This window comes from Cynocephalus volans, chromosome 14 (assembly GCF_027409185.1).
Source record: "Cynocephalus volans isolate mCynVol1 chromosome 14, mCynVol1.pri, whole genome shotgun sequence".
In the NCBI taxonomy this organism is placed as follows: Eukaryota; Metazoa; Chordata; class Mammalia; order Dermoptera; family Cynocephalidae; genus Cynocephalus; species Cynocephalus volans.
In genome coordinates, this window is record NC_084473.1 from 86,389,621 (window position 1) to 86,404,482 (window position 14,862).

The following is a 14,862-nucleotide window of genomic DNA, read 5'->3' on the forward strand; positions in this document are numbered from 1 at the left end:
CCCTGCTGTCTGGGGTCTAGAGGCAACCGAATCTCCAGCAGAGGGGCAGGTGTCTGAGTCAGTGTCCGACCAAATGGCAACATTGGAGCCAAGTCCCCACCAGCGTCCCTTATCCCTTCAGTCTTCGATTTGAATGATTGTCATGTCTCTGTCTTAGCACTTGGAAACCCAACCTCAGGACGAGGTCCTCGGGTCTCACCTCCCACCGAGGCTGCCTCTTTAGGGAGATTCTGGTGCCTGCCCAGACTGTCAGAGAGGCACACTTTCTCCTATACAGAGGGGAAAAATTATTACTTCCTTGAGATACAGATTTTACTCGCTGAAATGGGTGGGTTTGGGTCCTGTCAAATTATGGTGCCTATTTTTTCTTTAATGAAAATGTGTCACGTCCTTATTTTAGGACCCAGGTAGTTTCTGAGAAGCACTAGAAGGCCCTGGCAGGGGGCTTGAAAGGAGGTAGAAAGTTCTGCCCACCCAGGGAGGCTGCCCTGTTTGTTGTTCCTGGGGCCCCAGGGCTGCATAGCCGCAGGAAGGTTGGCAGAAGCCTGGCAGCCCCACCATCGCCCCTGTGCATCAGGGGAGTGACCAGCACAGTCAGGCCTCTGTCAACAGCTGTGCCTGAACAATGGATGCTCCTGATGGGGCAGCAGGCTGGGAGGCAGGTCTGAACATGCATGTGGAGCAAGGGCTGGTGCCCAGAGGCAAGGGGAGCAGCTTCACAGGCATCTGGCTTGGTCTGCCTGGAATCAAGTCTGTTGTCAAATAGGGTCCTCCAGGCCAGTCCAAGAAACCACTGTGCTGGCTGGCTATGGCTCAGGCCACACCCTCAGCACTCACTGCCCAAGGGAGCAAGGGGCCTTCATTCTTCTCTGCAATCAGGGCTGCCCTTGACAGGACCTGTGTCCCATTCCTGAATGTGCCAGGGAGAAGAGGAGGCTGCTAGAGGAAGCTGACGAAGCCTGGAGGGCCTCCCTGTCACCCGCCCTGCCCCGACGCCACCCATTCATCTAAACACAGGTGCCTTCTGGGTCACTATGATGGGGGATTTGCAAAAATGGCCACAGTCTTCTCCCTCCCCATGCTCACTCCCTTTGCAACAGGCTCTGCCGCTCTTCCCCTGGAGAGGGAAGTCTGTTTCCCCACCTTTTGGATCAGGGCTGGCCTCATAACTTGTCTTGGCCAACGGAATGCAGTGGAAGTGATATATCAGTTCCAAGGCTGGATCTCAAGAAGGCTGTGCACTTGGGCTCAGTCTTGGCCCTCTACCACTACCAATGCCAAGTGAAAAGCCCCCGCTAGTCTGCTGGAGATGAGAGGCCACGTGGAGCAGAGCCGAGATGCACCAGACAAGCCACTCCAGACCAGACAGCCTTGGCTAACTTGGCAGCTGACCATGGGCCAGTGAGCAAGCCCATGAGTCCAGATGAGCTGAGTCTTGTGTGATGAGCAGAACAGCTGAGCCTAGCTCACATGGCCACCCTGGTCTGCCAACTCCAGATACAGAGCTGCTCTTTCTAAATCAAAAGCAGGGTCCTTGTCTGTTTTGTTCCCAGTGCCCTAGGCCATTGTAGGCACCAAATATTTGTTTTATGAAATTCCCCATTTTTAATCTAGATGATTCATAAGCTCCTGTTATTTCAGCTCATCTCCATGTATTAGTATAAAAATCCCTCCAGCAGGGTTGGCAAATACTCGTGGTGCTATGATTATGGCAGATACCCCTAATCAATTATGCTATCCTTCCACGCTGAGCCCTGACATGACCAACCATCCATCTCAGCCTGGAGTCTAGGCAGTGCCACGCAATCTATCTGAATTGGCAGGGAAACTGACACCGATGGGCTGACCCAGGTCACACTATGCTGGGAAGGAACATGCTTTAGTTTTCATTTTTCCACCCTTCTTCTCGTGCGTTCTCAGACCGAGGAAGAGGACTCAAATCCTGCCCCCAGTAAGAGGCACCGGGTTCTCTGGGAAGTCCGTGGGAAGGAGAGCTGGCACGCAGTCAGCAGCAGAGAGTGTGATCAGCTTTCCTCCCCCACTTCCTCCTCTGGCCTTGCTCCCAACTTTCGGATTCAGCTGCCACTTTCTTGGCCACATCAGATCCCCCACCCACAACATGGGGATAATGTTGCTACCGCTGACAGCTTTAAAGCTTCAGTACAGAAAAAGGGTAATATCTGCAGTGGAAAAGTGATTGGACAAGCCTAACAATAATGGGTCAAAAACAATTTGTCTCAGGAAATAAGACAGTAAGCCAAGAAAAAGGAAGACATATGATCTAGAAAACGGAGATTCCAACTCAGGAGAGCAGGGGCGCTCTCTCCCAAAGCCTCTGGGATGTAACGGGGCCACGAGCCCAGATGGGTCAGCAGGATCGTGGCAGAAAGGCAGAGGGCTCCAGGGGAAAGCAGGACCTTTAATAGGAAAGCAGCTTTGGAAACACTGTGTATATGTAGAGGACAAATGGGGCAAAAGGGGAAAAACTCCAGGAAAATTAAAAAGTTACACAAGAAAGGAAGCTGACCACAGGAGACTGTTTGGCTCTGCAGTCATCAGTGGAACAAAGTATTCATCTGTCATTAGAGGAGACTAGTTGTTTAGAAACATGGAGTGACCTCCAGTGTATTTAAAAGGAGTTGCCTCAAGAGAGAGGGGCTGTGGAACCATGTCTTGAGTGATACAAACTACCAAAACTCATCCAAGGGAGGAAAAAGCTAACCTAAATACTTCCATATCTATCAAAGAAACTGAATTTATAGTTAAAACCTTCCAGAAAAGAAATCTCCAGGCTCACATGGTTTCATTGGTAAATTCTACCAAACATTTCAAGAACTGGCACTGATTCTACACATCGCTTCCAGAAAACAGAAAGTCGACCTCAGTAACAGACTAAAGACAAACCACAAAATTATATCAATTGAAGCAGAAAAATCATGGGACAAAATTCAACATCCATTCATAATAAAATTCTATCAAAGGAGGATGAGAAGGAAAACTTAACCCGACAAACGGCACCTACAAAAAACCTACAGCTAGCATCACACTTCATGTTAAAAAACTGAATCCTTTCTTTCTAAGTTGTAGAACAAGGTAAGGATATCCACTCTCCTATTAAACATAGTACTGGAAGTTTTAGTGCAATAACGCTAAATAAATAAATAAATTACACATAGATTAGAAAAGAAGAAATAAAACTGGCCCTATTCACAGATGACATAATTATCTACGTAAAAAATCTGAGAACATCTACAAAAAAATTCCCTATAACTAATAACTGAGTTCTACAAGGTCACAGATACCAGGTCAACACAGAAAAGTCCATTGGATTTCCATATAGTAGGAATATAAAATTGGAATCTGAAAAAAAAATTTTTTTAATAGCTCCAAAAATGAAATACTTAGGTATAAATCTAACAAAACATGTTTATGTTGAAAACTAAAAAATGCTCATGAAAGAAATCAAAGAAGATCTAAATAAATGCAAAGGCATATTGTGTTCACAGACTGGAAGAGTCAATATCATTAAGATGCCAATTCTTCCCTAAATGATCTATATAGATTTAATGCAATTCCAATCAAAATTCCAGTAGGATTTTTTTGTAGATATAGATGAACTGATTCTAAAATTTTAATGGGAAGGCAAATAAACTAAAATAGCCAGAACAATTTTGAAAAGGAATAATAAAGTTGGAGGATTCACTTTACATGATTTTAAAGTCTACTATAAAATTACAGTAATCAAGATAGTGCATTATTGGCAGAAATAGTCCCATACGTGTACAATGAATTGATTTTTGACCAAGTTGCTAAGATAATTCAACGTAATTCAGCAGTCTTTCAACAAGTGTTGGAACAATTAGATATCCATTTTCATATCTATATGAAAAGTAATTCTCAACATAAACCTCCCACCTAATTTTTAAAAAGTAACTCAAAATAAATCATAATAAAAATGCAAAACTATAAAAATTTTAGAAGAAAAATTTCATGACCTGGGATTAGGCCAAGAGTTCTATCTGACTCCCAAAAACAGTTCATAAAAATAAAAAATTGATAAGTTGGACTTCATTAAAACCTTTGCTTTGTGAAAGACACTGTTAAGACAAGGTACAAACTGGGAGAAAATATTTGTAATTCACATATCTAAAAAAGGACTTGTATTTAGAATATATAACAAGCACTCAACACTTAATAAGAAAACAAAGTCCATTTTAGAATGGGCAGAAGGCTTGAACAGGCACTTCTAATAACAGACAATTCATATGGCAAATAAGCAGATGAAAAGGTGCCCAATATTATTAGTCATTAAGGAAATGAAAATTAAAGCCACAATGAGACGTCACTGCATACCCATTAGAATGACTTGGAAACAAACAAACCTGGCGATATGAAACGCTGAGGATGCAGAGGATCTGGGTCTTTCATTCATTGCTGGCGGGAATGTAAGATGTTACAACTAATATGGAATATTAGCAGTTTCTTACAAAGTTAAACATACGTTTACCATATGACCCAGCAATCCCACTCCTCGGTATTTACCCAAGAGAAATGAAAATTTCCACTCACACGAAAAGCTGTATGTGAATGTTTATAGCAACTCTATTCATAATCGCCAAAAGCTGGAAATGGCACCACGAGTGTCTATAAAGCATCCATGCGGTGCAACACTACTTAGCAAGAAAAATCAACCTAGAACAGGGATGAATCTTAGATGCACTGTGTTAAGTTAAAGAATCCAAACTTAAAAGGCCATGCACTCTCTGATTCGTTTATGTGACATTGCAGAGAAGACAAAAGTTTAGTGATGAACAGATCGGTGTTATCAGGGGCTGCAATAGGTAGAGGCTTTGACTTCAAGGGGCAGCATAATGTGGTTTTGGGGGTGACGGAACTGTTCTGTATCCTGATTGTCGTAGTGGTTACTACATATGCAATACACGGGTACTTCAACAGGTTCATGGAAAATAGAATTAAAAGATAATATAAATCTTTCCACAAACTTTCTGAAGTATCCTCATATGGTTAAAATCATGGAAATGTACACCAAAAACATTTATTTTTATTTAACTGTAAAAAGCAACATATAATTCAGGAGGAGGCAACTGAAGGAATGAATCTCTAATGGTGGAATTTGGAACCCTGTGACATCTGATTGGAGGAAAAGGTTGGGGGAGGGGAAGCCTTCTGAAACACCACAACCCACCCTACAGGCCACGAGGAGGCCAGCAGCTGTGGAGTGGGGTGTTAAATGTTCTTGTCTCCCCAGCAAGGCTGTTTCTCTTGCAGTGGGAGAGCCACAGACTGGGCATAATGTGGAGAAAGGGTCCTCGCTCGTGGAATCCCCACACTGCTCGACCTCCTGCTCTTCATCAGCTGGTCACAGAAAAACTGCAGAGTGACTTGGGACAGATGTGCTGACAACAGGGCACAGTGGAAAGACGTGGAGGACAGCAGGAGAAAGAGATATTACTGTCCACACCACAGGATCACTGTTCCAGACCCTGCAGAAAGCACTACCCTGTAACCTACATGCACGCACACACATACACACACACCATCACACGCAAAATCACGCAACCATTCACACAGACACATACACGCACAGCCACACATATACACACAATCATGGGCACCATCACAGAAACACACGTGCACACACAATCACACATACACACACCACAGATACACAAACATATATACCCACCACCACACACACAATCACGCATTCACACAGACACATGCACACACAACCACAGGTACCAACACTGAAGGACATGTGCACACACAATCACACAGACACATACACTCACACTGACACGCACATACACACAGATACACACCCCTCATGTTACTCTTGGGCTGTCACCTAATACACGAAGTGAGCACATTTACCAGCAAGCAGAGGAACCGCAGACACGGTTGTGGACTGCCCCCTCCCCTGGCAGGAGCTCCTGCTGCCTCTGCCTAGAGGTCCTTGGGGTTGCTGTGTCACTGGCCCTTTGCAGGTGGAAGCCCTTCTCGGTAACTCTTGCCCCAGCCATTCTATATCCCCTGTCGCGAGAAATGGTTCTTCAGGTGCAGTTCACTCTCCAAACACGTGATGAGTCTCCACCAACCAGCAGGTCCTGCTGCTGAGTTCAAGAGCCCTGGGGTTCACACTGTTTTCAGATCAGGTAAACTCCAGGTACACTAAGTCAGCTCAGGTCCTCATGATCCTGAGCCTGTGTCCACTGTGAATTTCCCTGCCCTCAGCCCTCTTGTAGTCCACAGCTGTTAACTCTGAAAGCTGGGTTCCCCTGGGTCTCAGGCACCCACTCTATTAGAATCACTAGATGCTCGAGACTCACCCCAGACCAATTGATTCAGGATCTCTGGGGTGAGGCTGTCATCAGGATTTCTAGAAGGTGCTCTGATGTGCAGTCAAGTTTTGCCCAGAGACTGCCTAGCAGTGCTCTCCCCAGACTAGCACGAACTGCGTTCATTCCTCTGAGCTCCTACTATGTGCTGGTCCCTGAGTAAAAATCCCAGATGGGATCCCTGCCCCTGGGGCCCTGTAGTGGGGAAGACAGATAATAAATCTGAAAGTGGCCAAAATTTTCCATTACAAACAGTGATCTGTCCTATGCCAGAGCCCTTCAGGAGACTTGAATAGAACATACAGGGACAGGGAGGGGACCACTTAGAGTTGGGGCTGGGAAGGCCTCTGCAGAGTGGCACTTATTTGAGCAGAGACCCAAAAGACAGAAGGAGCCAGGTAAAGCTTGTTCCAGCATGCACAGGGGCCCTGGGCCTTCCTTAGGGTTCAACCATCAGGCTTGCCCAGACTAAGGCTGGGTGAGGAACAGGAGATCCCCCAACCACATAGAACTGGGTGGAAGGCAGTTTCACTAGAATTTTTAAATGAACTTCTGTGGACAATTCCTTTTTGCTCCCTTTCCCCTCACAGAGCACCTGAAGCAGGTGCTTTTGCAGGAAAAGAAAGCAAGGTTAAGCAATAAGGAACGTAAGAAAGCCTGTGTGTGGCAGGGCAGGGACTGGATCCAGATCTCCTGGGAACAGAGTCGGAGCGAGCTCACCTCTGCCTCTGTAGCAGCCACAAACATGTGAGAACTGCTGCCTTCCCACCTGATTTCTGGGTGACCTCGGGTGACAGGTGACAGCAGCTAAAATCAGGTGGCAGCCGGGCTCCCGAGCACAACTCTGTCTGCAGTTCCTTTGCTTGCTGGTAAATGTGCTCATTTTGTGTATTAGGTGACAGCCCAAGGGTAACGTGATGGGTGTGTATCTGCATGTGTGTGCATGTGAGCATGCGTGTCTGATTGTGTGCACGCGTGTCTTGGGGATGCACCTGCTTGTGCTTCTGGCATTGAGCTCTGGGCCTGAGGTTGGTTTGGTTATGTAATCTGCTAAGTTGATGGGAGAACCCATTATTCTGTTGTCTGGGTTCACTGTGGCCCCACACTGGGCCCCTGCTGCCTGGTTGCTGAGAAGCCTCCTGCAGTGCCTGCTCACCACCTTCTCACTAACATCGCCATGTCTGGTTTGAACCAAATTCTCCTTGCCTGGAATCCCTTCCTGCACCCCAGGAGTTTCTAGGGGCCCATGGGTATGCCTGCAGGGTCCAGGAATTTAGTCTCAGGGCAGGAAGTATAAACACAAGTGTGCAGGCAGGGGGAAAGGCTTGGAGCCCAACAAGAGAAACTGAACTTACTTCATTCCTTGCTGCATGACCTTGAATAAGTCACAACCTCCCTGGGCCTGGGTTCCCTCATCTGCAAAATGGGGATGACAATAGTCCTTCGGGTTGCTCTGGGAATTAAGCACCTGGAAGACACTAGCAAGGAGCCCAACACACATCAGGCACTCAGTAGGCCTGTGCAGGCTTTCCTCCACCTACCGCTGGTGTCACTGCTGTCCTTGACATTGCTAGGGTAGCTGGTCGCCTGTCCTCAGGCCAGGCCCCTCATAGAGGGAAGGAGTCTGTGGCTGCCGGGGGCTAGTCTAGTAAATGCTGGCACTGAACTTGGCAATTCCAGTTCCACCTTCAGAAAACGCATTTGAATCTGCATTCTTATCTTAATTTTTAAGATCAGTTCCTGATGATTAATATAAAAGTGAATCTGGTCAAGTAAATGAATCCAGGGGGACTCGAACAAGTACTAACGGCAAGAGGAAAACTCAATAAGCTGCGTGTGTGTGTGTGTGTGTGTGTGTGCGTGTGCGTGTGCGTGTGTGTAAATACAGTCGCTCACGATGAGACTGCTTCAGAAACCTCCCGGGCCACCTCTGCCTTGGAAATGCTACAAACTGCTAAGGAAGTCCCGTGCGTGTTTCAGGGGTGGCGGTAAGAACATTTCGGTTAGAAGTGTAAATGTTGGAGGCTGGAGGGCGGGGACATTCTCTAAGCTACTTGGGTGCCCGGGAGCTCTCACGGGGACCCAGGAGACACCCGGAGCAATCCTCCTCCGACCTTCGGTTCTCACGCGGAGCCCTCGCCCCCGCGGACCGACGCGTGCGCACGACCCCCTCGGGTACAGCAGCCCGGCTCCTCCCGGACGCCTGGCCCGCGACGCGTCTGCGATGACAGACGGGGGACCCTGCACCTCTCTCCGAAACCTGATCTCCAGCCCGTGAATCGCTCCAAGCCCCAACCCAAGCGTCCAAGCGGCATGTGGCAAGCCCGGGTCCCCGGTCTTGGCGTTGCCTGCCCCGCGAGCGGGACGCGGGAGAGGCGGGAGGGACACTGACCTGGGCCGCCCGCGGCGGGGGGCCGGCGAGGAGCAGCAGCAGGAGGAGGAGCGCGCGCGGAGAGCTGGGCACCATCTTGCCGCTCGGGAAGGGGAAATAACTTTGTCCGCCTTCCCTGCCAAGTTGGTCCCCGCGATGCCGCGGTCGACCCCTGCAGGGTGCGGGGCGCCGCGCGGCCCCGGAGCGGCTCGGCCGGGGGAGGGAGGCGGCAGGCCCCGCAGCGCAGCGCGGCCGCGGGGATCGGCGGCGCCCGGGCCGCCTCGCTCCGGAGGCGCAGACTCGGGCCAGGTGCGCCGCGCGCCGGACCCGGGAGCGTCCGCCGCCGCCCGCACGAGACGGCCCCGGCCGGCCGGGGAGGCGCCCGCCCCTTGGCCCAGGCCGAGGAAGGAGGGGCCGCCCCGCCAGGAACGCGCCTGGGAGCGCGCCCGACCCGCGCGGCGCCCCGAGGACGAGCGCGGGCATCCCTCGGGCCCCGCACACGCGCGGCTGGGGGGCTGGGAGCTCCCCTGGGCCGGTCCACTGCTGACTGTCCCCGTTGCCCAGCGAGGAGACTGAGACTCATGCCACCCGGTGACAAGGGGCAGAGTGGAGATCTAAACCCGGGTCTGTCCTATCTCAAAGCCCCACGCAGGGACACCTTCCTCCAGGACGTTCCGAGACCAGGACCAGTCTGGCCTCATAAACTTGCCGTGAGTTGCACTGAGTTCTCCATCCAAGGGTCCCTGTAAGTGCTGTAGGGGTGCAAGAACACACACGCACCACAGGCACAGGGACTAAGAATCTGCAGTCCTGCTAATTCACAGTCGTCCACTTCTCAGAGGGAAGGAGAAACCGTTTGAAACGGACTCGGGTTATCGGAACATTGGACGCTTTGCTAAAGCTGGGTTAGGGCATCCCACGGGGAAGGGCAGACACGAGCAGTCTCGAGTCCCCTGCGTCCAGGGGCTGGGGGAGAACCCGGTGCCCTCAAACCCAAGCTCCTGGAAAACGGGATTTACTCCCGACTGGAGGAGGATTTCCGAAGTCAGCGCTGCAGGGGTCGTGGTGCAGCACGAGCCCGGTGAGGCTCCAAACCTGTTTTCCCTTTTCCACACCTCCCTCGGCAGAGCCCGCTCAGAGCTTGAAGGAGTGGGGCTCAGAAGCCTGCGGCCTCAGAGCTGGAGCCCTCTTCCACTGGAAGGCCGAAAGGAAAGCTGGAGACGTGTCTCAGTCCGTTCGGGCTGCTATGACAAAATGCCATGACCTGGCCAGCTTGTAAACCACAAACATTTATCTCTCACAATTCTTTTTTTTTAATTGAAGCATAATTGATGATACATATTTGGGGGGTACAGTGTTGACTACCATCACCTGTGTACAACGTGCAATGACCAAATCAATATTATTAGCATATTCATTATTACAAATCGTAATTATTCTTTATGCCCTTTACCCAGTCTCTCCCCAACTCCCCTCCCCCTGTCCCCCTCCCACCACTAGTAACCATGGATTTGTTCTCTCTTTCTGCAAGTTCAACATATTATTGTGGTCTTGTCGTCCTTCCTTCCTTCCTTCCTTCCTTCCTTCCTTCCTTCCTTCCTTCCTTCCTTCCTTCCTTCCTTCCTTCCTTCCTTCCTTCCTTCCTTCCTTCCTTCCTTCCTTCCTTCCTTCCTTCCTTCCTTCCTTCCTTCCTTCCTTCCTTCCTTCCTTCCTTCCTTCCTTCCTTCCTTCCTTCCTTCCTTCCTTCCTTCCTTCCTTCCTTCCTTCCTAGCACCCACTTATGAGTGAGGACAAGTCTGGAGGCAGGGACGTCCAAGATCAAAGGGCCAACAGACAGGGTGTGTGTCACGTGAGGGCCTGAGTTCTGGTCCACAGACTGCACTGCGCCCTCACGTGGTGGAAGGGCCAGGCGACTCTCTGAGGACTCTTACAGGGGCGCTGACCCCACTCATGAAAGCTCTGCCCTTATGACCTGTTCATCTCCTAAAGGCCCCACCTCCAAGTACCTTGATGATTAGGTCTTCAACATATGAAATTTGGGGATACACAAACAATCAGGCCCTGGCCATCCCCAGAAAGCACGGGGCATGGCACAGGCATCTGTTCCCCGGGAGGTCCCACTGAGCTTCCGCCTCCACTGTCCTGTCTGGGGAAGTAGAGCAGGGCCCTTGGGATCTTATGTTGCATTCCTGGTTGAACGTCCTGAAGAGAGACCTGGTCAGGACACTGCTGTCCCTGTCCAGGTGGAGAGGACGGGGCAGCAGAAGCCAGTCCAGGGCAGCCTGTGGAGACTGTGGTTTTCTGCCTCAGTCTCTCCTGTGTTGCTATCTTTGCCAAAAGCCCAGCGCCCCCTCCCGCTCTGCGCTCTCCTCTGTTCAGGGTCCACGTGGCTGTGTTTGTTCTGTGTCTCAGCCCACCTTGTGTTTACATGGTGACCTCCTCTGGAACGCCAAGTACTCTCAGCCCCGTTCCGGCTGTGCGCTGGGAACCAGACATGGGGCAGACGCAAGCAAACCTTGTTTCCTCTTCTCTGCCCTTTCCGTGGAGTCGTGAGGCTGGAAGAAACTCTTGATTTCACAGATGAGGAAGCTGAAGCAAAGCGTGGTTGAGGGGCTTGCCCAAGGTAGGTGAACTCGGGCCTCGAAGCGTCCTCCCAGAGCAGGGCTGTTTCCAGGACAGACTGCCTTTGACCTTATCCCACCTTTCACTTTCAGGGGTGCTATGTCACTTGTATTAAATACATGATCATAGGATTTCAGGAATTTTATTGACAGGAACAAGGATTCTTCTCCTTTTTTCCCCAGTTTTCTTCTTCGTTCTTTATTTTTTGGTGGCTGGCAAATAAGGGGATCTGAACCTGTGACGTTGGGGTTACAAGGCTGCACTCTAATCAGCTCAGCTAACTGGCCAGCCCTCTCTCTCTCTCTCTCTCTTTCTGAATGTTTCTAAGTTCAGCAGAGTTTTTTTCCTATGTACTAATTTCCATTTGCTCCCCTTGCCCTATGGCTGCCTTCCATTTACTGCTCTGGCATCTGGTCTGAATTAACCTTTGTAAGGTCTGACTGCCCCTTCTCTCTCTGTCCTCAAGTGCCCTGGATCCGCAGTCATTAAGGCAGGCTTTGGTAGCCCAGAACCTGCCAGGGTCACCTAAAAGCAGACAGTCTGTCAAAATAAGCCGGGGCTCCACATTCAAGCCTCTAAAACCTCACCTTTGACTTAATAAAGTGGGACTATCAGCTATTTTATTCCTTCTATTTTCTCTCTATTTAGTTTCAAAAGAATATCCAACATAGTGTTGGGGGATTGGTTTGGTGGGGGTCAACATGTCTAAAGAAAGTATTTTTAAAGTTCTTTGGCAGGATCAGTGGTGATCTCCTGGGATCAGTGCTCTGATACACTGATGTTCTCTGTGTGACGTGGGAATGAGTGAGAGGGGGAGACTTGCTGTAGAAGTCTGTGTTTAAGACCTGACCAGAAGCAGCATCCAGCTGGAAACAGTCATCCCAGAGCTGTCCCGTGAGGTCCTCTGGGTCCCTCCTGGTGCCTCGCCCATGTTGTTTGCCTTTCTGGGTTTGTGGGCTTCTCATTGATGCACCTATGGCTAAATCTTGCTGTCAGCTCGTTCACAGCTGCTTCTCTGCCTTTACCTTCTTTACCCCACATCCGTCTGTGAAATGTCATCAGCCCCCAGAAAGCTCCCACAAAGGGTCCCAGAGACAAAGCCTAGCATGTTAGCCTGACCGGGAATGACAGGACAGGAACAGGATAGGGAGAATGGTCTAACAGCAGTGCAGTGACTTCATCCAATTCATTCATTGCACAAATATTTATTGATCGCCAACTCTGGCATGGCCCCTGATCCAGACACTACATCATCACATTATATCTAGAGCTTTAGCCAACAAAACCACACAGTCCTGTGTTGAACATTGAAGAGACTGCCTGCTTGTGTATGATGTCAGGATAGTAGAAAAAGCCATTCCTCCCAGAAGACCATTTCCGATTTTATGAGATGAAAGCCTGTAAAAAAATAGATTTCATTGTGCCGTGATTAAAGACCAAACGCCAGTTAACATCTGCCAAAAGGAGAAAAACACTGAAAAGCCAAAATACCATTGCACATTGAAGTCAAATGCCTATGGAAGGAGCAGAGTGGTGAATACAGTCAAGAACACACAGTACTTGGGCCGACCCCATGGCTCACTCGGTTCGGATCCTATATAGGGATGACCCGGTGTGCTCACTGGCTGAGCCCGGTGCAGGTGACACCAAGCCAAGGGTTACGATCCCCCTACCGGTCACACACACACACACACAGGAACACACAGTACTTGAAGTCAGAGATGGCTGGGAATAAAAAAATTTTTTATCAAAGTTATTATGAGATTTCAAAATAATAAACTGCCTAACACAATGCTTGGCATCAAGTAGGTACTCAGTTAAAGGGACATTGCTCACACTGATGCTGGTGGTCCTTCATACAGGGACAACATAACAAGGGAACCAACATTTCTTGAACATCTAGCATAGAGAAGTCCCTCTGCCAAGTACTTCACAAGTGTCTTCATTTGTCCTCATAACAACCCAGTAAAATGGATCCCATTATTATTCAAGTTTTATAGATTGGGAAACTGAGGTTTAAAATGCCCAAGTAAGTTGTCCAAAATTAAACTGAAATTTTGAATTAATGCTTAACAAAAGGGGAACCCGGATAAATGGTGTAAGAGAACCCTCTGTGCTAATTTTGAAACTTTTCTGTGAGTCTAAAAATATCTCTAATTAAATAAATATCTGTGTGTTTATAAGTTCATATTATATTTCATCTTATAGCAGTTACAATAAATTATTGTTTTCAAGAAAGTTTTCATTTTATCTGATTTGTCAAATTTTTTGGCATAAAATACTATTCTTTTATTTTTTAAAAATATCTGTAGGATCTGTGATGATAGCCCCTCTTTTATTCCTGACATCGGTGATTTGTACTCTCTCTCTCTCTTTTTTTTCTCAATCATTATAGCTAGACATTTATCAATTTTGTTTATCTTTTCAAAGAGTCAACTTTTGGTTTTGTTAATTTTTTCTATTGTTTGTTTACAATTTCACTGGTTTCTACTCATATCTTTATTTGTTTCAATGGTACCTAGCATTTGTTTTAATCAGGTATGGTAAGACATATTGACATGAAAATAATTGCCCTTGAGGAAGAAGTTTTTATTATGTTAACAGTCTGTTAAAAATGAGAGGTATGGGGCTGACCCCGTGGCTCACTCGGGAGAGTGCGGCGCTGGGAGCGCAGGAGCGCTCCCGCCACAGGTTGGGATCCTATATAGGGATGGCCGGTGCGCTCACTGGCTGAGCGTGGTCACAAAAAAGGACAAAAAAAAAAAAAAAAAAAGAGAGGTATGGTGTACCATGCAGGGCCATGTACATAGAGAAGGGCTGAGATGAGATGAGCAGGCAAAAAGAGAGAGGAACTGTGGGCAAGAGACTTTATCGTGGTTTTCACAGGAAGGAATGGGTGAAGCAAGGTAATAATGCTAAGCAGGTTTAGGATTGGATGGTTTGGATAGTTTGGGCAGGCTCTGGGCTCTAGGGTGGTCCCTAGTTGTCTGGTACATAATCCTGTGGTGATTAGAGTAGGGGGATAGTGTCCTAGGTAAAATGAGGCAAGAGTGTGATAAAAGGACATGGCAGGAGTATGGGCTTGGAACTGGTTGTTTTGCATGCGAAAGGTGTGTTCAAAAATAAGTTTACTTTCCTAGGAATTAGCTAACTTTGTGAGGGGTAGTTTCTCCCAGGTCAGTAAGGCTCCAGAAGCAAGCACACCAAGAGAACAGAAAATATAGCTAATACATTATTATTTTATTGCTTTCACTTTCTTTGGGTTTATTCTTTTTTTTTCTAACTTCTTAATATAGAAATATAGATAATTGACTTTATACCTTTCTTCTTTCCTAATATAAATATTAATAAAAATTATAAAATTCCCTCTAAGCACTGCTTTAACTACATCCCACAAATTTTGATATTTAGTGTTTCCATTTTCATAGTTCAAGAGGCTTTTTATTTTCCTTCATAATTTTTTCTTTGATCCATGAGTTACTTAGAACTATGTCATTTAATTTCCATGTA

At 48.0% G+C, this 14,862-nt stretch overlaps 1 protein-coding gene across 1 annotated transcript in view; it reads right to left on the minus strand.

Moving 5' to 3' along the window:
- FBLN7 (fibulin 7) overlaps positions 1 to 8,908 on the minus strand; it is a 39,451-nt gene extending 30,543 nt beyond the window's left edge. The window contains exon 1 of the mRNA XM_063078506.1: positions 8,752 to 8,908. Within this exon, the coding sequence (XP_062934576.1) occupies positions 8,752 to 8,826 (75 nt within the window). The 5' untranslated portion in view covers positions 8,827 to 8,908. The remainder of the gene's footprint in view (positions 1 to 8,751) is intronic.
- Between the last annotated feature and the right edge of the window lie 5,954 nt (positions 8,909 to 14,862).